The sequence below is a fragment of the Bombyx mori genome, chromosome 27 (genome assembly GCF_030269925.1).
Source record: "Bombyx mori chromosome 27, ASM3026992v2".
NCBI classification, from domain to species: domain Eukaryota; kingdom Metazoa; phylum Arthropoda; class Insecta; order Lepidoptera; family Bombycidae; genus Bombyx; species Bombyx mori.
In genome coordinates this window covers 5,063,752-5,090,526 of record NC_085133.1, presented here as the reverse complement: position 1 = coordinate 5,090,526, position 26,775 = coordinate 5,063,752, and the positions used below count along the sequence as shown (strand labels likewise).

The 26,775-nt window shown below is 36.1% G+C and overlaps 1 protein-coding gene across 7 annotated transcripts in view; it reads left to right on the top strand.

Annotated features, from left to right (window-relative positions):
* Positions 1-26,775, top strand: part of LOC101738442 (catenin delta-2) — a 64,101-nt gene that overhangs the window by 2,049 nt on the left and 35,277 nt on the right. For 6 of the 7 annotated variants that reach the window (XM_004926804.5, XM_012690953.4, XM_062676471.1 and 3 more), the window contains exon 2: positions 2,520-2,684. In XM_004926804.5, the coding sequence (XP_004926861.1) occupies positions 2,644-2,684 (41 nt within the window). In that variant the 5' untranslated portion in view covers positions 2,520-2,643. Of the gene's footprint in view, positions 1-2,073; positions 2,199-2,519; positions 2,685-26,775 lie in introns of those variants that run through there. The other variant, XM_062676469.1, reaches the window with a different exon arrangement.

Here is a 26,775-nt window from a genome sequence, read left to right as displayed (position 1 = left end):
AATTATGAGGCGTTTATTATTGACTAAATTTGTTACAGAACTATGGAGACCGAACCCAAAAATAGTTGATGAAAGCAAGTTCCGGGGAATATAAAATTAATTTAGTCTGGCTTTTTAGTTCAATGATGTTTTTTATTTTGGCTCAAAAAAGTACGAAACGCGGTTTTTGTGTCTTTTAAGGTCATAAATTTGGCTATAGGAGAGTTGAGGAAAGATAATTTTGGTTAAAAATTTTAATAGTGGACTATCTCAGTAATGTCAATGCCAGAGTATAATGTTTAGTATAATAGAGGGCATAGATAATATGTATGCGTACCCACAATAAATACATATAATATGTACTGATTGTAGACATATTTTATTTTTCCAATCACAGCTATCTCAAAACATACATTATGTTGTACTAAACTAATTACCGTCGCAGTTAACCGCGATAAGATGCATCGTTGTGAACGAAAGCCACTCGTTCCTTGAGTAAAGATGAAATAATACACAAGCATAGATTTGTTAGCCCAATTTGTTTTTTATTTATAAACAAAAATTTGCAGACTATAGAAGTCGTCGTGGCCTGAATGTTAAGACGCCTGGGGTTCTCGTATCAAACGATGCGAATAAACCTATGTTCGAATTCCGCAGGCAGACACCAATTTTTCAAGTGAAATACGTACTTAGCACACGTTCACATGAATTATTACTATGAAGAAATAACATCAATAGAGAGGGAGAGAGAGAGAGAGAGAGAGAGATATATCAATACTCGGTCTAATAAAAATCATATTCGAAAATTTACAATTAGCGTAATTACTATGAAATTGAGTCATTGACCTCAAGTCTTAAAGCGGGTGGCGGCAATTAACGTTGGTGTTAAGTGGTTACCAGGCCCTGTAGTGATCAGAACTCAGAACGATAATGTTGCCATTCATTTTGAGATATAACTTTATGGGTCTCAGTTGTAAAGTAACGCCTCTCCCACTCTTCGAACCAGAACGCATGGATCACGGTGTAAAGGCAATTATTTTTACAAATATCGACGATATTAGGCATTGACCAACGCGGGAACTCCATCCTGAACTCGAGACATTAAATTATAACTTGATTACAAAAGGAATACGTTTTTAAATGCACGTGAATTCAAACATACACAGCGAAAAATCATACATGTATAGTTAAAACATGCTCTTCTTTAGGTCTTTCATATTCATTAATCCATAGACACCCCACTGAGTTTCTCGCGAATCTTCTCAGTGGGTCGCGATTACGATCCTGTGGTAGATTTTACGAAGCACTGCTCTTGTTAGGGCTAGTATTAGCAAATTCTGTCAGGTTGAGTCCGTGAGCTCACCTACCCGTCCGGACGTAACTGGAATAGCCTCTTAGGCTACCAGCGATTAGGTAGGAGAAAAAAAAATTATTAGGTAAATTCTGGTGAGCTTAAAACCGACGAGTTCACAGTTCTGGTTACAAATTCACTGAAATGAAAAAATGCCGACAAACGGAAGAAATTTGTTTGACAATTGATGGTTAGTGACCCCGTAGTTCATAGAAAACTGAAATATTCAGCTTTGACGAATAAACAAATCGTTAACGAACGCACTCATCGTTTGAAAACCCGATTCTTTTTCTACTCACATATCAATCACATATTAAATATAAGTATGTGTATAATAAAAATCTTACATTTATTTCCGTTATCTGGTACCTGTAACACAAGTTCTTTACGAACTTATCACGGGACCAGGTAACGTGGCGTGTTTAAAAAAAAATCATTTCAAAGGTTACCAATTTGTGTAATATATTTGTTTTAATAATTATATTATAACTAAATAACGTATTACAGCTTTGTAATTAATAGTCTGGTTGCTAATATCAATAAACGTATTGGCCTTTGAATTACTAACTCAAAATCCACTACGTTGATTTACTGACGACTTTAAAAAGATTGTAAACGAGACAGATTGTTTTTGATTAATTCTTCTCTTACGCAGTAGCGGGTCTCACATTTTTTGCGAAGATTCTTTGTACCTCTGATAGTGACATTGGCTTATATCGTGAAAAAATGACACGAGTTTCATTATATTTTATTTAAAAATATGTGCCGCATCTTGAGACAAGAAAATTGAGTGCCCATACTTATTGTATCTCTGTTCAAATGCATCTGCAATGCAGAAGAAATTTCTAGATTTGAGTGGAAACTGGTGGTAGGACCTCTTGTGAGTCCGCGCGGGTAGGTACCAACACCTGCCTATTTCTGCCGTGAAGCAGTAATGCGTTTCGGCTTGAAGGGTGGAGCAGCCGTTGTAATTATACTTGAGACCTTAGAACTTATATCTCAAGGTTGGTGGCGCATTTATGTCGTAGATGTCTATGGGCTCCAATAACCACTTAACACTAGGTGGGCTGTGAGCTCGTTCACCCATCTAAGCAATAAAAAAGAAAAAAGAAACAAAATTCAAATGTTTTCTATAATTGCATATAGTAATTTGTATTTAAATTCGTTAAGTAATCATAAACGTTTTCAGGTGTCGCCTTGTCAGCGTTACTGTGCTATCGGGTTTGAAGCATAAAATGCCCTTATCGTTCAGTACACCAGCCGACTTTTAGACGGGCCGGTTGCCTAGTCATGATAATCATACCACATCAGAAATGGAAGGCGTGAAGAAAATACATTCGGGTACACTGTATCGGTGAGTTATCATTATTTGTTTTCTTCTTCTCGTGTCAAGAAATTGACAAAAATATTTTTCATTTTATACCTTTTTTTTTAAAAGGACTTGCACTATCTTTCTGTCGTTTAACATAACTCCCAAGAATAATTATTACTAAGCGATTTTTGTTCATAATAATAATATAAATTAATTAATGTAACCAGTACAACTGTCATTCGCCGTTTCCACGACTCATGCCGAAGGATATTCGGCCAAATGATACAGGTCAATCGTCTCAGACGTCCTTTGAGGAGGTATAATGAAGTAGTTAATCCTTTGTTATATACAGATCCCCTGTATGTATTAATGTACTTAAAAAAAACTAATTTAACAAAGTAACATTAATGAAAAAGAAATGATTTGAATGATTGAACAGATAAAACCTGTGTTTTAAATTTGATAACTGAATATTTGTTCTCATTTAGTTGAAATTTTTATTTATTTGTACCCTCAAGAAAATTAATTAGAATTTATATTGTGTATAATAACCGGCAAACTTCTTGAGCATTTGTTGACGTAGTGGGGGTAAGTTTGCGCATGGTACACTCACGTGCAAAAACATTACTTACTCTGCGTCATAATGCTATTAAATTATTAAAATCAACATATGTATTTATTTATATATTTATTAGAACATCAACAAAACATATAGGTTAATAATTGTAATAATTTAATCTTGGGGTAAAATAGATATTCCTTCTATTAAGTCAAAACTAGAGCTGTTGCCAGGTCTTGGTTCAGTTGAAGCGAAGCTGGTATTTGTAATTTTTTTTTCGTTATCATAATCTTGACCATCATCATCGTCACTGTTTTCATCACCCGAGTCGCCATCATCGTGATGAGTCGACATAGAGCTCATCGGCGTAGTTTACAACTCGGTCGATTCGGTCTTCTTTTTTGTCTATAATTAATTATTTTTTGAAGATATTCGATTCGTAGTACTTAATCGAATGTTACTTTTTTCATTTACCAGCTTCCGATTATTTTCTGTTCTTTTTTTCCATCTGAAGCCTAGCTCTTTCATAATTCGTCGTAAGCTTCATTCCGAGCCATTAAAATTTATATCTTCTTTAAATTTTTCGAAGCCTTTCTACGGTACGGAGTTTCGCTGCTTGTTATGTAGTTATTATGATTACATCTTTTTATTACAGATGAACGAAACTATCCATTCCGGTAACTTTCTTCTTCCCTGATCTTTTCTTACCCGGAGTCCGAAACACGGCGAGCAAGCCAGAGCCTTTAGCTTCGTTAATAATGCACCTAACAATACTCACTGATGTTTTTGTTGCTTCCGAAGTCTGTTTTAATTTTTCCATATCATTCTTCCCCTGTTTTATAATGAAGCAATATACGTCGTACACCAATTTTCTACCCTTTCTTTTAAGTACTACACCAGTTTGTCACGGCATTGTGTATGTTTTATAAAAAATCAACAAACACTCAACAAATAGCAATGACAACAAAGTCCACAAGCAATTATAACAAATAACTTAACGATTACTACTACTACTAGTACTTTTGGGAGCAAGCGGAATGAGGGCGCGGTGCGGGACGCAAGGTTCGACTGATCTACCAATAACGCGCTCGATACGATTTCCCCTGCCGTCGCGCCTCACCCTCACCACCAAAGTGATCTAAAATTCGGTTCTGCGCAGTCAAGGTCATTTGCTCAAGAAGTTTGCCGATTACTATACATTAATGTATTTATTCATGTATATATTATACTACTTGCAAAAAGTAAATGTATTTGGAACCGGGGTTGGCAAACTCATCTGCTATATTATCATCATGATATCAATCGTTGTAACTTTGTACTATACGTCCGATAAATAATTTATCTCTAGTCTTCGATATATTATTATGTATCTCAGTAGGAATAAATAAAAATAAAAACTACAAACCATTGATTTTTAGGTATTTTATATGACAAAAAATATTTTTTCACGACAATGACGGAAGCTAGAGATTAGTAGTAACACCGTTTTTTTTTCCACAAAAAATACAAGCACCTGTGATATAAATAACGCCAACTTCGTACAGTGGAATAACAAACCGGTCGTCGATGTATCGCGATCCGACCTGGAGGGCTGGTTCTGACTAAGTGGGGTATCCTGGGGCACCAGCGGAACCGTACCGCGGAGACCGGTGTCATTGATTGTCGATGATCGCCTCGACGATCCGTCGATCGGTCGTCCTCGGGATGGCGCCGTGAGTCTGGTTGTGGTGTTGACCGCGGAAACCCTACTCCTCTGTCCGGGTTCTGACCCCGGCCGGAAATCGGTCATTAAATGAGAGAGTGCAAAGAAAGTCATTTGGTGGGTAATACCCTCTATACCCGATTATGTGGACCGAATGCTAAACAGTCGACGTCGCCCTAAGGACGTCATTACGGAACCGCCCGATCTATTAACGGTGCTTTTAGGTACCACAAGCACCGGTCACCGTCCGTTAAACCGACAGACAAAGCCCACTGAGTTTCTCGCCGGATTTTCTCAGTGGGTCGGCTTTCCGATCCGGTGGTATGTTCTGCGAAGCACTGCTCTTGCTAGGGCCAGTGTTAGCAACACTCCCGGTTTGAGCCCCGTGAGCTCACCTATACGTTAAGGAGGATCTGAAATAGCCTCTCAAGGCTATCAGCATAGGTAGGATAAAAAAAAACACCCTAAAACATTTATGGTTCCGCGGTCTGCTCTCAATATCTGCAGATCGTAAAGACCCACATATCCCGCACGCCCCCTAGGCGCGCAAACCTCGAGGTTGGCCCGACCTCTGCTCGAAAAACAAGTCTTCTCACATCAGGGGGACGAGTAGGCAAATGTTGGAGTGTGCAATTGGGACGAGGAACTTTCAGAATTGGACTTTAAATCAGCTTTCATGATGATATATTGATGAAAGAGCGCCCTTGAAACACTTCAAACTACTCGCTACTCGCTGTTCACACCAAACAGATAGAATCTAAGTGTGGTAGCAAACAGCAAAAGTCGAGTCTACAAACTACACAAAGCCGGCGGGGTGGGGTACTCCACGGTGGTAACCCAAACCATCAGACTTGTGTCTAATCTACTATTACTACTAAGTAGGAATTCCGTATGAAAAAAAACACACAACATTTCGTTCGTTTGAGAACGATTTCTAAATTAAAGTCCTATTAGTATGATCCGAAGCTGCGAAGGTAAGGTCGCATCCGTTCAGTGGAGATCATTGTTCAAATCCATTGCGTATACCGACCAGTATTCTTCAGCTTATAAAAGGGGGATGTGATTTAAATATAGTATACAAAATGCTATTAATGCGAACAATTGTCTCCGAATCGGATCATGTTCGTTTAGATATTGTAAAATTTTAGGAAACCTTTAAAATACGTAACATACTTAATATTATACTATTTTACTAGTACTTCTTGTATATCACTATACAATTAATTTTAGGCATTACTATTAAACATAATGGAATAACCTTTTGGAAGAAACTTGTGATAATTCGCTTTTTTGTGGTTGATCCAAGATTGTAGTCTCAATGTTTGAGTATCAATTATGAATAACGAAGAAAGGTACTTAAATTTTATTTTTTATGAGCAAAAAAGTTTAGGAAACTGGCTTCCTGGTCGTTTTCGATCGTACGAAAGATAGAATCGATCAATCTCGCATTGTCTGCGCTATTAAGAATAACCTTTTTTTATAGCCTTGTAATATTATTTCAATTGCTCGTCACATTTCGGAGTCCAGTCTTGAGCGAGCAACACATAAATAAATGCAAGACCGGACGGAAAAATGAATCCGTATTTTGTTGATACTTGTGCAAAATAGACCTCTAAGAAGTTATGGTTAAGTGTTTTACTAACACAAATATTCCTTTGTTTTAAGCCAAGCGAAGAATAAAAGAATCACAAAAGCAATATCCTCGAGTACCTCTCGTAATTAAATAAATTGTTCTAGAGACTTGAGTGTTGGTACGAAAGATCTTGAAGTGTTTGTTGTTGGACGCAAGCAGTTATTACGGCCGTCTACGTTTAATAGAAATTACTTTTTTCCACTAGTAACATTTTAAAATTTGAAGCATCTAGATTAATTGAACTATTTTTTTTATTGCCCTTTTAGGCAGACGAGTATACGGCCCACCTGATGGTGAGTGGTTACCGTCGCCCATGGACTTCAGCAATGCTAGGGGTAGAGCCAAGCCGCTGCCTACTGCTAATTTAATACATATGAATTTGATTATGGATAGGTGAATTATAACACTTATGATATCTTTGTAGGGAATTAATGAACGCTTACCATGAATAATGAAAGTTATATTTAAAAGTAGAATTGTCGCAGGCGCGTTGAGTTTTCTCGTTGAGTAGCGCGGTCCACAGCTATTTGCTATAAAATCAGCAATTCTAATGCAATTGAGAATACGTGTCTCATGGCTGATATTGTCAATGGGCTGCGTTAAACGCTAACACAATTGATTCGCAGGTTCATGTACAGAACTTTGCAAATAAACGTGTCGTTCTAGTCACACATTAAATTAATTGCTTGAAGCATCATTATTAAATTGTAACATAGTTGGTTCTCGGTTTTGCGTTTACCTATTTCTAAGAATATTTGTTTTGCGTCTAAAAGTCTAAAGGGACAGAAAAATCGGTCAGTGATTTTAGAAACGAATGCTCTGTGTCAACTTTACCCGTAATCATATAAGTTATGAATTTCGGTGAGTTTCAGTATTGGAAACGGACGAAAACTCTCGATGGTTTGGATGGATGATCTATTCTACATAATTCAGTATGTACGAAGTATTGTATGCGAGCTATATTTGCATTTCTATCAAATTTTTTTCGTGAATTTCTTCAATATTAGACTCACATGATAGACGAACTTCAAATGTGGTGCTAGAGAAAAATGCTCGAGATGATTTCGAATTCCGCACCGAATAGTCCATTCTTCAGAAACTGAAAATAATCGAGCGCTTCTCGTGCACATGGCGGTCTTGTGGCCTAACATTGTCTTGGATTTATATCATGCATTGGGGATCTTTTGTGCCTGGTAGTACAGGGCAAAGTAGAGGGTGCCAGACCGCGAGGAAGACCCCCGGTAAAGCCGACTGACCAAGCTACAACGAATTGTGCCCTACATCTAAGCAACAAGATTGGAGCTTGAAAAGAGCAGTTGTGTCGGATTGTTTAATAGAATTATTAACTAAACAGATGACGACCATGATTACTCTGTCAAGAATGTAAAGACAAGGAAAAAGGAGCCTAAAACACTTTGCTTTCAGTTTTATATTAAATTAAAGCTATTATAATAATTGATACCTGAAAACGGTACGGTACGAGAGGTATACTCTAGCGACTTATTAGCGTTGCATTAGTATTCTTAATGGCACGGGCGGCGTTTGCAATTAATACTCGGAAAGGTAGCTTCCTCTTCTAGCACCGCCTAAGTTAATAAATAACAAAAAAATCGTTATTTGTTTTCTTCAGGATTTTAAGTAGTTCTTTCGTTTTATCAACGACTGAAATGTGTATTTTATCAACCTCTCTGACACAATCACCGGTGAGTTATTATTACCTGTCCTCGGATATAACAGAACGTTGTCTTCGGACATTGCGATACTTTAAGATTTATCGCGTGTTGTCAAAATCGAGGCAGATTTAACGCGAGGCGAATAAACAAAAAAATACCCGACGGTTCAAAAATAATTTGATACAACATTAACGAGACAGTTTCAGTGGAAGTTTGTGAGGTGGCGCCCCAGTTGTGTTCATTCCGTACAATGGACACCGAATCTATTCAGGCGACGTGGGAGCGTCAGAAGTTGTCTCCACAATAGGAAATTGACTCTAGCTTGTGACAATCGCCATTCTGCATTGCATCAAACTAGTTTGCAGTTGTTTCTAGTGAAGCTGTGAATTTTATTAAACGAAAATTGTCGTGAATTTATATATATATATATTTTTTGCTTAGATAAGTGGACGAGCTCACAGCCCACCTGCTGTTAAATGGTTACTGGAGCCCATAGACATTCACAACGTAAATGCGCCACCCACCTTGAGATATAAGTTCTAAGTTCTCAATTACAGTTACAACGGCTGCCTCACCTTTCAGACCGAAACGCATTACTGCTTCACTGCAGAAATAAGCGGGGTGGTGGTACCTACCCGTGCGGACTCACAAGAGGTCCTACCACTAGTAACAAAATGTAGTATACTCAATTAACATAACAACAGTATATGTTAATTGAGAATTCAAACTACACTGTCAAAGTTAAATACTGATAAAATATCTATACTAATATTATAAAGCTGAAGAGTTTGTTTGTTTGAATGTGCTAATATCAGGAACTATTGGTCCGATTTGAAAAATTCTTTCAGTGATAGATAGACCATTTAACGAGGAAGGCTATAGGGCATACAACATCACGCTAAGACCAATAAAAGCGGAGCACCAATAAAGAATGTTTCAAAATCGGGTTTTTTTTTTCCTTTTGAGAGCTTCCGCTGCGTGCGCTGCAGATACGGTTAAAGTTTCGCTAAAATAATATATGACAGAATTGTTTCCCTTTAAAAGATCTAAAAAAAAGTCCGCGACACGACAGGTTTTTTTTTTTTTATTTTTTTATTTTTTTTTTTTTATCGCGTAGTCCTGATGAAATCCTCATGGATTCTCAAAGGCCCGGGCCAAAGGGCATGCCCGACTCCACTCCAAAAACATTATTTGTGAACTATTCCACGCGGACGAAGTCGCGGGCAAGAGCTAGTAATAATAATAAACGAAAGACAATAAATGTTTGATTGTAAAGCATTGTGAGCTGAAATGACATTAATGATCTTATTACGTTGGACGTAAATTAATTATTGATCCCCTTTTAAAATTGAGATACTTACCTATCTGATATAACATATACTAATATTCAATTAAATACCACAGATGTTGTTTCGAATGAAAAACGTAGACGGGACAAGATTTAATCCCACTCTGATTTTTCATTACGAATTTTCACGGTAATTTTAACGCGCATTCCCTCCTCAAAGCATCCGGAGCGTTTGAAGTTCGCAAACCAAACACGACAATGGACCATTATGTGCTGTGCGGGTTGAAGTTAGATTCCCGTACATAAAAACAATAACTGTGCGCTGAGATAGACGTTCCATTTACCAACCACACCCCATCTCGTTGTTCGATCATTGAACATACAATAACATTCTATGCTTTGGGCTCGGAATATTGATCTTATAATACGAATAGGTGGCTAATGGTTTTGATTTAAATTTTTATAGGTGGCAAATGGTTTTGATTTGATTTTTTTTTATTGCTTATATGGGTGGACGAGCTCACAGCCCTGATGTTAAGTGGTTACTGAAACCCATAGACATCTACAACGTAAATGCGCCACCCACCTTGAGATATAAGTTCTAAGGTCTCAAGTATAGTTACAACGGCTGCTCCACCCTTCAAACCGAAACGCATTACTGCTTCACGGCAGAAATAGGCAGGGTGGTGGTACCCACCCGCGCGGACACATAAGAGGTCCTACGACGAGTAAAATTTGATTTATGTATTAAAGGAAATTGTAATAAAAGCAACTAAAGTCTTAGGAATTGTCTTTTAGAAATAACTAATTGTGCTAGCGACCTCGCGAAGGTCAGAAATTGTACGACCATTTCAATTTAATTTTATATTTACGTTTTTTTTCTATTACGCTCGTTTTAATAACAGAAATACCTGTAGTAACGTTCTAAAATTAATTTCTTTCTACGTTAAAAGTTCGCAATGAATTCTCGGAAGCCCTACAAGTCTGCAAGTAATCGAGTCCGAAAATAAACCAATCGTGTGGTTTATCGCATTGCGGAACGAACGTTCGACGGAGAAAGAAAGAAAAAAAAAACGTTTCATGCCAGAATTGGCATAAATTAGCATCGATATGACGTAATATGGCATAAAGACTTCAAGGTTGCGAAAACATATTGTTATTCAGGAGAAAAAGTTCAATTTTCAAATTAATTTAAGTAGAACATGCTGACTAGTATCGTCCTTAGTAGCTTCAGAATTGGAAATTGGAACTAGTTAAAAAAACAAGAGTATTTTTAAAGCGAAAACTTCACTGGAAATCTTTGTTTATAAAGAATCTGAATTGCTACCAGTGAATTTATTGTAACATCTATATATTAATACGTGAAGCAAAAACTTTGTATCCCTTTTTACGAAAATTGCGCGGACGGAGGAGTATGAAATTTTCCACACTTATAGAGAATATAGAGAAGAAGTGCACAATGCTAATTTTTTTTTAAATAATGCGCAAAGAAACATTAAATCAATAAAGAAAACATTACACACACTACATACCATGTATTTGACGCACACACGCATGCATGCTATTTATTGTCAAACTTTTGTTCTTGACGTCTGTTGTCAAATTGAGAATATATTAAATATTGTTTGTTTTTGTTAATACTTTTTATAGTGTAGTCTTGGCGAAATTTGTGATTATAGAAGTATAAAATACAATCATAATAGTGTACAAACTTACAATTCTAATTAATTATAGTCGAATTTCGACTACTGCGGGACCTCTAGTTTAATATATTTTTCGACTTTCTATTTTTGTTTTATAGAACTCGACTTTAAGAGATACGTAAGAGCAATGATTTCACCACTGATTTGCAACTCACATACTAAACAGTGCTAATTACCACGCAATTTGCTGTTTCCTTTTGATTAATGCAGTAGGCTCAATTTAAACTCTCGAGCCTCGTATCAGTATTTAAAATATTCCCTTTTACAAACAAGTTTACTTGACGTACGTTCTTTGCGATGGTAAACAAATAATTTGCATTAAAAGGCCCTTACATGTTTGTGTAGGTACATTGTTTTATCACGTTTGTTTGAGATCGCATTTAATGCGATTCGATTATTGAGGGATTTGGTAAGCGACCTACGCACATATCAGGGACGCAGGGATTAAAGTTGTTCGTTTTCTGCTTTGATTGGCTGTTTGTTTTTCTATCATCCAAAACCGGGGGACATGTGTTGGGTACGTAAAATTTTCGCACGACCGTAATGTCTATTATTGTTGAAGACTCCGGTGTGAGCGTTTATGATCGTATTTTTTATAAATATACATTACGCTGTTTACGTTAGATTCGTGGTTCTTTACCCGGTTTTTTTCCCCGACCTATTTGCTGGTAGCCTAAGGGGCTATTCCAGCTACGCCCGGATAGGTAAGTGGGCTCACGGGCTCAACCTGATAGAATTTGCTAGCAGTAGCCCTAGCAAAAGCAATGCTTCGCAGAATCTACCACCGGATCGGAATCGCGGCCCACTGGTAAGATCCGGCGAGAAACTCGGGTCGGTTTAGCTGGTATTTTAAAGGAATTGAACGCCATATTGTAATTTCTGAACAATATTTATTTTCTTAGTCCTAAGTAATGGTTTGTATTTTTTAAATGAAATCTGAAATCGTAGCTGTTTTCATATTCGTATTGATTTCTATTTGGCGAACACAGATTTTTGTGCTTTTTTTCTTGTACAAAGGGAATTTTATAGATCTGTGCTGTATCGAGATTGTATCGTATATTTGGAGGTGCACGGAAAAAAACGCGTTTACAAATAATATATTGTGTTCGCGACCTGCCCTGCTATCGGTTAATTAGACCGTAGTTACGCAAACCGCAATATTGTGGATGTGTGACATGCATGTGATAAGATTAGATTGTAAGGTGTAACGGAATGTATTTATAGAAGGTTTTGTAATACGTGCATCTGTTGGACATTGGATCGTATGATTTCGGTTTGATTTTCGCGTATTGTCCATACAAAAAAGTACCACACTGTATGGCGTAAATTGGTTTATATATTTTAACCAGCTGACCCGGCAAACGTTGTTTTGCCATATATAAGATTTCTAGGGAATTTCTAGTGTAGAAAAAAAAAACTAAGTTATTGTAAGTTATTGTAAGTGTGTAAGGATGTGGTAAATGAGTAAAAGAGGCATGTAGCGCTGTGATCGATGAGGGAATATAAAAATAACAAAACCTCATTCAACGATATAATGCCTCATATAATTATAACATTATAACAATATAACATCATATCATTATAACAATTTATTTTTGTGAAAAAATAAAAAAATAATGTTAGGGGTGGACAACCCTAATCACTTAGGGGTATGAAAAATAGATTGTAGCCGATTTTCAGACCTGTTGAACATGCATATATTTCATAAAAATCGGTCAAACCGTTTTAGAGGAGTATGGTAACTAACATTGTGACACGAGAATTTCATATAGGTATAAGATAACGTTTTTTTTTATTATCGTAGTAGGCTGATGAGCATACGGCTAATCTGGTGGAAAGTAGTCACTGTCGGTCATGTTCGTCACAAACGCCTGGAGCACTCAGCCAAGCCGCTGCTAAAATACTTCTAGTTTGGCTACGGTACCCTTTTACCTTAATGAGGCACGTATTCAAGAGATAGAAAAGTGTTTTGCGAGAAGCAACGAGTGAGCAATTATTATCCGCAACTCCCTTGGTTTAAACGTAAACCGAAACAGATATAAAATAACCTACAGAACTTACGATACGGTCATGTCGTACAACATTTACCATAAATTTTATAAATAACTAGCTGTAGCCGTCCGCTTTGCTAGGCATTTAAAATTAACATTATTATTTCTCACCCTCAGAAAGATTCTGATCATTAACGCCCCCGTAACTGGTGTAGGGAGTCCAACACTCATATAAATATTAGCCTATCCATTAAGTACATGTATTTTCTACACGGATACCAAGTTTCAAGTCAATCGGATGCATGGTTCAGCAGTTATAACGGAACATCCGTAAAAACCACTGCAGATATATATATTAGTAAAGATTATATTATACCAAATGAGAAATAGTGCGTAATATATAAGCTGAGTACAAGAAGTTGTAATGAAGTTTTATCGTAGCTCTACAATAATCTTAGCTCTTCGGTTCTAAGGCGGAGCTCTAACTGTTTATCCTTCATTCATAGTTGCAAAGTTTCTTTCGAAATTAGATTTGTACTGGCATGCAGGAAACTGGATAGTACAATTTCTGAACTGGGTTTTATTTAGTTTAAATCAGATCGTCTAGTCTAATAGAAGAAAACGTGTTTCCGATGCATGTCTTCATTGGGAATTCAAATCAAATCAAATCAAATCAAAAAAGTTTTATTCAACATAAATGAAAGTACATACTTGTTGAACGTCAAAAGAATTACCGCCAATTCACAAGAATTAGCCTCCGTCCTGAGAAGAATTGGCAAGAAACTCAGCGGGCATGTTTTTTTTTTTTTTAATATTAGATTTTTATTTTTATTTTAAATATTTTTTTTTTTTTTAAATATTCACATTACAATAAGTAATTATAACATAACAATTTTACAATATTGAAATTCCCGGAGCGAGCAACTCATTCCCACTTTGTGCAATCTTCTAGATAATCATTGACTTTATAGTAAGCTTTATTGCACAGATGTTCTTTAATAGTTTTCTTAAACCTATGTATATGTAGGTTCTGAACATCTTGTGGGATTTTGTTGTACAGGCGCACAGACAAACACCCGAATGAATTTCGTATCTTATGTAACCTACTCATCGGCACAACAAGCTTGTGTTTGTTCCTAGTATTTCTATTATGTATGTCCGACATCTTAGGAAACTCCTCAATATGTTTACGAACATACATCAAATTTTCAAAGATGTACTGGGATGGCATAGTGAGAACTTTAATTTCTTTAAATTTTTCCCTCAGGGATTCCCTTGAGTGCATGTTATAAATAGCACGTATAGCTCTTTTCTGCAGAATAAATATCATTTCTACATCGGCCGCATTGCCCCATAGCAAAATGCCATAGGACATGACACTGTGGAAGTAACTAAAGTAAACTAAACGGGCCGTGTCCGCATTTGTTAACATTCTAATTTTTTTTACTGCGTATGCTGCAGAGCTAAGCTTACTCGCCAATTTATGAATATGAGGTCCCCACTGCAGTTTGGAGTCCACTGTTATACCAAGAAATACGGTTGACTCAACAAGCTCCAATGATTCCTCAGAAACAATTACATTACTATCTACTTGTCTCACATTTAAAGATGATTTAATACATTTTAAAGTAAATTTAATACATTTCGTTTTCTTACTATTCAATAATAGGTTATTGATACGGAACCAATGAACCACACACGAAATCGCATCATTCACTTCGTCATAGACTTGTAATTGTCGTTTAATTTTAAATAATAAAGATGTATCATCTGCGAATAATACGACCTCGTGTCGGGACTCAATAAAACTAGGCAAATCGTTTATATATATTAGAAATAAAAAAGGACCCAAAATGGAACCCTGAGGTACACCCATTTTCAACGTGGTGCCTGAAGATCTATTTCCTTTCACATCTACTGTTTGTATCCTTCCTGATAAATAGGAAGTAATAAGTTCCAATGCACCATCCCTAATACCATAGTGATGTAGTTTCCTCACCAATGTTTCATGTTCAACACAGTCAAATGCTTTGGATAAGTCACAGAAAATTCCAAGACAATCATGCGATTCCTCCCAAGATTGAAATATATTTTTGATTAGATAAGCACCTGCATCAGTTGTAGAGCGACCCCTTGTAAACCCGAATTGTTTATTATGAAGCAGGTTATTTGATTTAAAATGTTCTAAAAGTTGTGTCAAAATAATTTTTTCAAAGATTTTACTCAACGTAGGAAGTACTGAAATAGGTCTATAGTTAGAGGGGTCATCAGTACTACCAGATTTAAAAAGAGGAATCACTTTACTATGTTTCATTAAGTCAGGAAATACACCACACTTAATACAATCATTAAAAATACTAACAAGATGAGAAGCAATAATGTCTATTACAGACTTCAAAACCTTTACTGATATTCCCCACAAGTCAGCTGTATTTTTTACATTAAGGCTATTAAAGCTTTTTATTATATTGTTTGAATTAATTTTCTTAAATTTAAAAATTTCATTGCATTTCTTGACATGGTTATGCAATAATATTTCAGCTGCTGTGGGGGATGAATTTAGAGATGTGGTAGTTGAAACTGGAATGTCAGAGAAAAACTTTTCAAAAGCATTAGCCACATCTTCATGACTAGTTACCAATTTATCGTCTATTTTTAACGAGAATTCTTGATGGCTATTTCTGACTTTTCCACTTTCTCTACCAATGATGTTCCAAGTCATCTTTATCTTGTCAGGGGCATTTTTGATTAAATCACTTAAATGTAAAGATTTTGCCGCTAAACAAACTTTTCTAAATAGTTTGGAATAGTTCCTGACATATTGATGAAATGTTTCATCATTATTATAAGCTTTTTCAGAATACAGATCATACAATTTTTTTCTACTTTTGTACACTCCGGTGGTGGCCCACTCGCTGAACACCGTTTTGTTTTTTAATGTTACAGTTTTAGGAATAAATACATCAGTAAAGACCATATTAATTCTCTCAAACATATTTTGGTATGATAAATTTGGGTTTTTGTTATAAATAATTTCTGAATGTTCTTGCTTAATATTATTTCTAAACTTCTCAATTCGTTTTTTATTAATAGGAACAATCACAAGAGTATTTTTATCTTTAGAATTCATAATAGATTCAAAAGACACAAATTGTCCACTATGGTCTGATGTTAATTGATTAATAATTTTTTTGTTAATCGGTGTTACATTTGTAAATATGTTATCTAAACATGTTGCCGATGTGGTCGTTGTCCTAGTAGGCTCTAGAAATAAGTTTGGGAGGTTATATGACTTTAACAATGTTCTGAATCTAATAGTGGTATTTGTGTTTTCTAAAAGATTGATATTATAATCACCACATACAAAAATTTGTTTATTAGAGACAGAAAGCTTTAGCAATACATTTTCCAAAATATTTTCAAAAGAATCATATAACGCATCAGGAGGTCTGTACACACTTACAACAATGAATCGCTCAAGCTCTACACAGGCCATTTCAATAATCCGTTCCACAGAGAGGCTCACAATGTCTCTACGTTCCTTACATTTATAATCTTTATTAACAATGATCAGTGAGCCACCTCGTATAGCATTCTCTCTGCAGAAGGAACTCACAACCTGGTGATTTTTAAAATTACAATTTAATTCATATTTTTTAAGCCAATGTTCAGTTACACATAGAACATTGACTTTATTAAAATCTAGGAACAAATCAATTTCAAGTTCTTTACCCATCAAACCTTGTAAGTTCTGATGCACCAGGTTGATCACAGTTGTTTTCAAAGAAACATTATTTGTTGATGGGTTGTGTCCAAATAAATCACGTTTACTGCAAGAGGTAAACTCTGTTGTCTTAGGATTTAATTTAAATTACTTGGAACGGATTCCAAATTAATAAATGTCATATTTTTTTCCTGCTCAAAAGAAGCAGTAGGTTGATTAGCCAAATTCATGGCTAGATAAATATGTAAAAAATAATGTAGCGAGTTTGCTACTTGTCTAAAATTGTAGCTACCTAAATAGTATTTGTTAGGTTTTGTCATAATAATACATTTATTTTTTATCATGCAATTAATGTCAATAGTATAGAATGTATTTTCTGATTTGCATGGTGTCATGACATAATAATTATTTACATTAGAAACTGTTTGCATGAAATCATTAATGCTATGTCTTATTTTATTTTCTGCTGGCATACTCTGAATAAATGGAAATGCAAACATGATGATCTTTCTTTTTCTTCTTTTATTATTCTTTCTGTTCTTTTATATATATTATTTTATTTATTCTTCTTTTATTGATCTTTCTTTTTCTTCTTTTATTATTCTTAATTCTGCGATCTGGTGTGAAATATATCAAATTAAATAGACGGATGAGATGGACTCAGGCAAAATACGAGTTACGGTTTCCTTCATTGTAAGAGATGATTGGGGCTGGTAGACACCAAAACAGAGATGCTAGAGCAGGTGTTCTGCCAAATCGGAACGCGATAAAATTAGACTTGCATACCTTAAAGAGAATTGCATCCCAGCTCACAATACCTTCCACCAACAGTAAAAAATCCATTTCCTGAAATGGAATAACTTCGTCAGTGGTCGCAAATTCACTAAAATCGGACGATGGCTGTAAATAAACACGAAAGCTAAAAAATATGCTTTGATTCTTGTTGCAATGTTATAATATCTTTATTGTATATGGGGGTTTCTTTTTTTTGTGTATGTTTGCGACCAAAATGTTGAAGCAAAAAATTTAGGCATCATTGGCAAAGGCATCATTGGCTTACGTCGCATAGACGGTTTTACGCGGTCTAAAAGCATAATTCTCTAATTCGTGTTGTTATTTTGCTTTTCCTCAGCCAGACTAACATAGGTAATGTTTATTGAAGTAACTCGTTGTTACGAGTTCACAACCGCTCCTATCGGCTTTGACCTTTGCCGCCACGATTAGCTCAAGTGATTCATGTATTCGCTACAATTGTCAATTAGAGCATCATAGGTCAGTGTTTCCGTTTAGCAATCACAAAACACGTGTGTTAGTATCCATTATTTTCAATATTTGTGGACGATGGATTCATTATACATATATACAAATGTATTTTCCAAGTTTTACACAGACGATTTGTTGAGTCTTCCGAGTAAGTAATCTAATAGATATGTGTTTGGAATTGCTACTTACTTATCTTAACTACATAATTTACAATTTGAATTTATGAATGAATTTTGTCCGATCGAAATGCATTTTTTTTAAATGATTGGAGCATTACTGGTGATCCGGAGGCCTTGCCAGTTTCTCCAGGACAAGTGGGCGAGCAAAGGCCCAGCCCATGTGTAGTGCATCTGCATGTGTGGGTGCGCGTTCGTGTGGTTGTGCGTGTCTATAAATGATTGTTGAAATCTTAAATAAGTGGTTATCAAACAGCACAAGGAATTTGATACTGCATTTCTCCGTCTCCGATCCAGAAGACCGAGTGAGAAAACGTAATGCTGAAAGTCATGAGTGAATTAAAAGTTTCCCAAGACGATGTTGATGATAGAGCTAAGGGGAGAACTGGAATATTGCTCAGTTGGACATCATGTTTAGTCAGCTTTTTTTTCCCTTTGCCCAAAATAATCCATGTGAAGTAAAAACAATGATAAGAAACATCGAACGTGTTTTATTTGTGGTGTATGTGTTAACGGAAAATTCGTGATTTGGAATTTTTATCGTATGTCCCGTCGTTTGGTTTAAGAAGATTGGCTTTTGTTTTTCCTTTAACTTGTCCTAACTATTTACCATGAAGTAATTATGCGTTCCGGTTTCAAGGATACGACGGAAAATTCTAACAAGAAAATACAATGCCCGTCAAAAGCGATCATTTCCAGGAAATCGTTTGATAGATAAGAATCATGGCCGAATGTAGTATAATTTGAAATAATATATTTAAAGGAATGAGATGAATTAGTAAGCATCTGAGTTTATCATGTGTCGGGAAAAACACTATTCTGTTAATATTTGGTACTGGTGGTAGGACCACTTGTGAGTCCGCGCGGATAGGTACCACCGCCTTGCCTATTTCTGCCGTGAAGCAGTAATGCGTTTCGGTTTGAAGGGTGGGGCAGCCGTTGTAACTATACTGAGACTTAAGAACTTGTATCTCAAGGTGGGTGGCGCGTCTACGTTGTAGATGTCTATGGGCTCCAGTAACCACTTAACACCAGGTGGGCTGTGAGCTCGTCCAACCATCTAAGCAATACAATAAATATATTCAAAAAAGGAATTTCACCTCGTAACCCCGAACGCAACAACACAATTCTACAAGTTATGAAAACAATTTAGTATCTATAAACTGTTTTTTTTTTTAATGCGCTTAATTAACGCAATGTTCAAAACTATATTGCGTTACCGGTAACATTCATTTTATATTCGAAGCAAGATTCACCGTTGACAGTAACGGCCAGAACGATATAATCGCTCATTGATTAAATTTCTGAGGCAACGATATACATCACATATGAGTGCATACAAAATTATCTATTAATAAAAAATAGGATAAATATGTATAATGCGCTCTATTAATTATTCGGCAGAATGTACCTAAGGAACGAATTTCACCAAAATCTGATTATTTGGATTATTTACTAGCGTTTTTTACTGTAAAGCCCTCGTCAAACAGAACGCGTAATCAGCGCGCGTCAGAGCGCTAAACTGACACCGCGCTATGACGCCGAGATGTGTTGTACTACTATGGTAACATACCGTCAAACAGAGCCCCAGCGCTATAAGTACGCAGCGCTCTGTCGCGGCGTTAGGACGCTTTGACGTCAGGCGTAGTAATTTATTACAAATTTTATTTTAGCGTCCGTGTGAATGTGTATTAAAATACTAAATAATGCCCGAAAAAATGATATAAATAGAAAATACCCATGCTTATACAATGTCACATCTGAATCACTCGATTTCTTAATACTTTTAAATTTTCACACTGTTATCGAAAGGCACTATGATTTGGCGAATGCGTTGCGTCAAGGAGCGTTAGACTCATCTAGTCAATTTGAAGAGCGCGACGTTATAGTACGCGGCGTTAAGTACGCGTTCTGTTTGACGAAGGCTTAAATAAAAAAAATTGTTCGGCTTATTTCACTGGTGGTAGAACCTCTTGTGAGTCCGCGCGGGTAGGTACCACCACCCTGCCTATTTCTGCCGTGAAGCACTAATGCGTTTCGGTTTCAAGGGTGGAGCCATACTTGAGACCTTAGAACTTATAACTCAAGGTGGGTGGCGCATTTACGTCGTAGATGTCTATGGGCTCCAGTAACCACTTAACACTAGGTGGGCTGTGAGCTCGTCTACCCATCTAAGCAATAAAAAAAACTTAGAACATTAGAACAAATTTTTAATACACATTACAAATTACAATTTTCCTATAATATCAATTAAAAGGAAATCTGTTAACTTTGCCGCAGAGGAAGGAATTACGCAATTAGATTTCGCTTTGGAATGAAGGCATATCCAAAGTTTGTCCCGTTTCAAATCAGACGGAAGACGGACAAAGATTTCCTTCTACAGATTTACTATAATTGAGAAGAGTGAAGTTTTGTTTGAAATTCCGAATCTTATCCATAATGGTCGTCTACCTATACCAAGACGTTTGCACTTTCTGCATTAATTGTTTTAACTTCTGCTTTTGACATTTTCGCATAAAGTGTTCTGTAGAATATTTCTAAGTATTTGTTTTGTTTTTTCTAATTGGTAGGCAGGACCGTCGGTCTACCGAGCAATATCACCCGCTCGGTGGAAGATTTTTCTTTTCGTCGTTAAACATCCCCAAATGTTCAATTGTACAAGTATTTTTCCGATCCGGTAGTAGATTCATTCGCGAAGCAGCTACTCTTGAGCTGTTAGGTCTCCTTCAGAGGCGCTCGGGTAGCTGTTAGCAAATCCCTCCCCCCCTGGCTGAGCCTTTGCTCGCCCACCTGTCCTGGTGAAACTGGAAAGGCCTCCGGGCCACCAGTAATCCTTCAATCATAAAAAAAAATATTGGTAGGCTGCGGCTTGGCTCTGCCCCTGGCATTGCTGACGTCCATGAGCGACGGTAACCACTCACCATCAGGTGGGCCGTATGCTCGTCTGCCTATACGGCAATAAAAAAAAAGTATATGTTTTGGTTTCGTAATAAGCTACCGTGCATAACCAAATACATTATCAATTTGTAACTTTTATACAAAAATATGTTTCAATTATTGTTGATTGCTTTGTTTATATTTCTTGACTAGCGACCCGCCCTCGCTTCGCTTCAGAAACATTAAAACACACATGAAACCAAAAAAATAAAATATATTTTTAAAAAAAAAAAGTAGCCTATGTTCATCAGGGACAATGTCGGCTTCTAATGGAAAAAGAATTTTTCAAATCGGTCCAGTACTTTCGGAGCCTATTCGAAACAAACAAACAAACAAATCTTTCCTCTTTATAATATTAGTATAGATATAGACAACATTGTAATGACGTCCAGTACCTAATTTGAATTTACGGAATTCATTAAAATCAAATGCACATTTGAAGTTGCATGTATTCTAATAAATTAACATTGATAAATATTCGTCGTTTCTGTTTTCATTCAACTAATTAGGTTATCAAATTTGAATTGTTTATTTCATTAATCCTTGTTGTCACTGTTGGTATGTTATGTTTTTAATTGGCCTTTTAATTATGTTGGAGTACCAATACGACTTGTTACAGCTTTTGTTCCTTCAGTACCATCGTTTACACGAAAAGGATAGCCGTTTTTACACGCTTTATATTAGCTTCACTTGTATGTATGTTTGTAACTGACTACTTTAGACGCGGTTTTGACCCATTTTAAACGGTCAGATTTCATTTAAACTTTGTAGATTTATCGAGGACCGATGACAATATACTAATCTGATAAGATTATTCCATTATTCAATTTGTAAAAAAAACTTAACTAAAAAACGAAAAATAAATAATAGTTTAAAAAACTAAAAATCATGCTTTATATAAAATTCAACTAAATTTTAAAATACCACGCTCTTTTTTAAATAAACTAATATTGTTTTTACACTATTTTCAATTTAAATTTATTTTCAATTTTCTTATTTTAATTTTATATAAAGCGTGTTTTTTAGTTTTTTTAAACCATTTTTTTTTTAAGATTTACTAAAATATTTCTTATGAAACCGTTATAAATTCTAACTCCATTTCAAACATAAAAGTATTTCGAAGGCCACGTTCACCGCAAATTTTCATCCAATATTCCGGAACAAGATTTTGTCTCGTGAATTTTTATTCAGTTCATGCGTCTGCTATCTTTTTGAGGATGGGAATGCAGCGTGCATTTTAAACTTGGCTTTTACGACGAAAATAAAATCATGAACTGTCTGGCCAGAGTAGAGTAGTACTACGGTATAAATTCGTACAAACTGGAATCGATACTACGGACGTAGTCTAGATATTAATATCTCGAACTAGGTATGTGTTTTTTTTTAAATAGCATTTCGTTTCTTCTAACTCTAGTTATTTGTAATAGCATTAACTCCAAAAGTGATAAAGTATATTTCGGAACAGTAATTATAAATTATAGATTTGTAACATAATTACTATTTGGAACTTATGTCTCAAATCGTCTCAAGTCTTTGAAGTCGTCGTGGCCTAAAGGATAAGACGTCCGGTGCATTGCATGCATTGGTGTATTTATCCGTGTTCGAATCCCGCAGGCGTGTACCAATTTCTCTAATGAAATACGTAATTAACAAATATTCACGATTGATTTCCACGGTAAAGGAATAACATCGTGTAGTAAAATCAAACTTGAAAAAATAAATTACTGGTGGTAGGACCTCTTGTGAGTCTGCACGGGTAGGTACCACCACCCTGCCTATTTCAGCCGTGAAGCGGTAATGCGTTTCGGTTTGAGGGGCGGGGCAGCCGTTCTAACTATACTGAGGCTTTAGAACTTATATCTCAAGATAGGTGGCGGCATTTACGTTGTAGATGTGTATGGGCTCCGGCATCTGCTTAACACCAGGTGGACCGTGAGTTAATCCACCCGAGTAAGCAATAGAAAAAAAAGATGGGAGGCTTACGTTGTGATGTCTACATCACCGATAACCAGCCATCACGAGGTAGGTCGCGAGTTCATTCGTATATCTGAGTCGACTATTATCAAAGGCGGCAATCTGACTTTTGGACAATGATTGGTAAATCAGAAAAACGAATTATTGACTTTGTATTCCATCGGCAGTCACAAAACTCTTCGGAACGACATCTTACATAAATAACAGGTTAACTATTAACCTTTATTTAATGCAGGTTTTGAACCGTATTCTTTGAAGGAGACGATTATATTCAAATCAATCTGTATTGACATATCAATAAAAAATTTTTGTCCAAATGCACAGATTGCCACCTTTGATAATAGACGACTCATCTATGCGTTAAAAAATGATTAAACGATAAACCTCCGCATAAATAAATGTCCTTGGGAAATTATAGTAAAGACTCTCCGAATTATAGTGAATTTTTATGATCGTTTTACCACTTACGAGTTTGCTGATTATGCAGGGTTGGATTCGATGAATTTTCGCACTTTCGAACCTACACGCACTAAGATAAAGCATGTATTGTATTAATTTTTGGTCTTTGCTCAAATCAGGCACGAAATGTCCCAATCTTAAAATATATTATGTATGTATATTTGTTAAAGCCACAAACACTATGTTACTAGGACACTGGCTGTTCCCATTTGATAGAGATTTGCTGTTTGAACTGTCGGGTATACCGAATTTTTTGGCGAAGATTAGAGCTTTTGGGGCTACACTTTTGTATACAGACATACGGAAGCGTTTAGGGTCTCTGCATAATTCTGGATGGACTTCGAAATGGCAACGACCTGGCTTTTTATCGTCGCATCAATCACTAAGGGAGCCAAATTCGTACCTTTTCTTTATTATTAAATTTTGTGGCGAAAAGCGGCTCCTTTTTTTTAACAATACATGCTCTTGCTCGGGTCCTTAGGTGACCGTAATAATTTACCATTCAATATTTTGATTTGGTAATTATTATTGTTTACTGTCTACGTCGTATGGTGGTATAAAAATTAAAAAAGTTTTATGCCGAGAGGTTTAAGTGTGATTCGATGACGTCATAGGACGAAGAATGCGACTGACCGCAGATTGTTCGCTTGATGGCACGTATTTGGCTTTTTAATTTTATTGTGTTTCCGTTTTGTGTTGTTAACTTTTGAACAACGCATGTGGTGTCTGTGCATTCAAAATACATGTAACTTTTAAACACACCATTTATATTGTGGTTAATAATTGAACTAATTCATACGAATAATTTTACTCGTGGTAGGACCTATTGTGAGTCCGCACGGGTAGGTACCACCGCCCTGCCTATTTCTGCCGTGAAGCAGTATTGCGTTTCGGTTTGAAGGGTGGGGCAGCTGTTGTAACTAAACTGAGACCTTAGAACTCATATCTCAAGGTGGGTGGATTCATTTACGTTGTAAATGTGTACGGGCTCCGGTAACCACTTAACATCAGGTGGGCCATGAGCTCGTCCATCCATCTAAGCAATAAAAGAAAAAAAAAAAGATGATTTATAGTATTCATTGCTTAGTAGTTTCTCATCGCGGAGTATATAAGGTCACGGTAGGTAACACACGGTCTAGTCTGAAAACTGTAAACGTCAGATTATATCAATACTAATATATAAATCTACAGTGGTTTTTACGGATGTTCCGTTATAACTACCGAACCATGCATCCGATTGACTTGAAACTTGGTATCCGTGTAGAACATACATGTACTTAATGGATAGGCTAATATTTATATGAGTGTTGAACTCCCTACACCAGTTGCGGAGGCGTTAATGATGAGAATCTTAGTGGGGGTGAGAAATAATAATGTTAATTTTAAATGCCCAGCGAAGCGGACGGGTACAGTTAGTAAGGAAATAAAACGCACAAATGTTTTACACACAGTGTTTTACAACAGAAGTTTAATTGCCTATGTTCACGAACGACGGTAGCTAGGTTTATCTCAGGTGAACCGTATTCTCGTCTTGCTACGCGAGCATAAAATAAAAAGTTTAACTCTTACCTTATCCGACTTGTAAACTGCGAGATTCCCCTTGAGTGACGTCACGGCTTATTCATCGGAAAAAAGGAATAATCCAAACTTTTTGCATGGAATTCGAATTTGTTATTCCAGCGGATGCTTGGACCTAATGGATTTATAAAAAAAAAGAAAACCGGTTTCGATTCTTAGGATTTTTGTTAATTGAGTTGAAAGAGTATTAAGCTTTTTATGCCCCGAGAGGGCTGGTGGTCGTGGCGCCGACGACCGCCGGTCCGGCGTCCCGAGGGGGAGGGTGATGGGAGAGATGTGCTCCGCACTAAGCGCTTCACTCTCCCTCCTTTTCCTTTTCATGAGTTCGGTCTCATATGAGGGTCGGACGTGGGTTGTTGAGCGAAGGGAGGTTTTAGTCGGTTCGACTCCAACATACCCCGCCTGCCAACCCCAGTGGACGGTAGGAGACCGACGCTTTCCTCCTGACCACAAAAAAAGGCTTTTTATGCCTTACATAAACATAACATGCCTAAATTGGACACATGTTAACATTACTAGTAGCACACGATGTCGCCGTTTTATAGCGGTGTGTTACGTCTATTAAACACTAATCTGAATTACAATAGAGCGTAGTAGGCAATTAATTCAACAACCGTGAATGTCTAATTTCCAGTTAGTATTTGCGGTACCTTGCAGTAATTATAAAAATAGTTTGTGTACGCACAGAATATAACACGAACGATAAATATACATTATCTGGGTTCATAATCCTTAAAATATGATCTAAAATCTTATTTGGTTTAAAAAAAATACGTTTTGGTGGTTTTCAAATTAGGGGCCAAAAGCGAGTTATTTGATTTAATTCTGATAACCTTAATGTTACCGTAATTATAAGTATAGTAGTAAATTTGTTGTCATGACAACAGGAACGTGATCCTATTACTATATATTCGTAAACACTTAAATTAGGAGTTATATATTAAAAACTACCCTAAATCTCATTTGTATCACTGGTTCAAAATTCAAATTCTAACTTGTCTGCTATTTTTCCAGTAATGCGTGTTGAAATTCGGCAAATTTTATTTAATCAGTATATAATACAATAATCAAGGAAAACTAACTGGATATTAGAACATTATTAAAAACAAAAGAAGTGCGATTTCTAAGCTTTTCAAAATAGTTCCTATTTAAATTGTCATCCGTGTTGGCGTTATCAAATGCGTAAAATGAAAAATATAAATTAATATTATATACATAATATTATCAAGAAGGGAGTGGTTAACTTGATTGTGATGAAGAATTTTTTATTCAGAACACGCCTAAATACAAAAAAAAATGGAAAATTAGAGAAAGTTTAAATTCATGAAATCGTTACCTTTTTGGCCGCAAAATTGAAAACGACCCGTTTAATCTTTTTCGGTGAAGATTTTTCGTGAAAATTTTCTTGTTATTATACGAACTAAATTATGATCTAAACTCTTTCCTCGACCTATACAAGATTAATATCAAGCG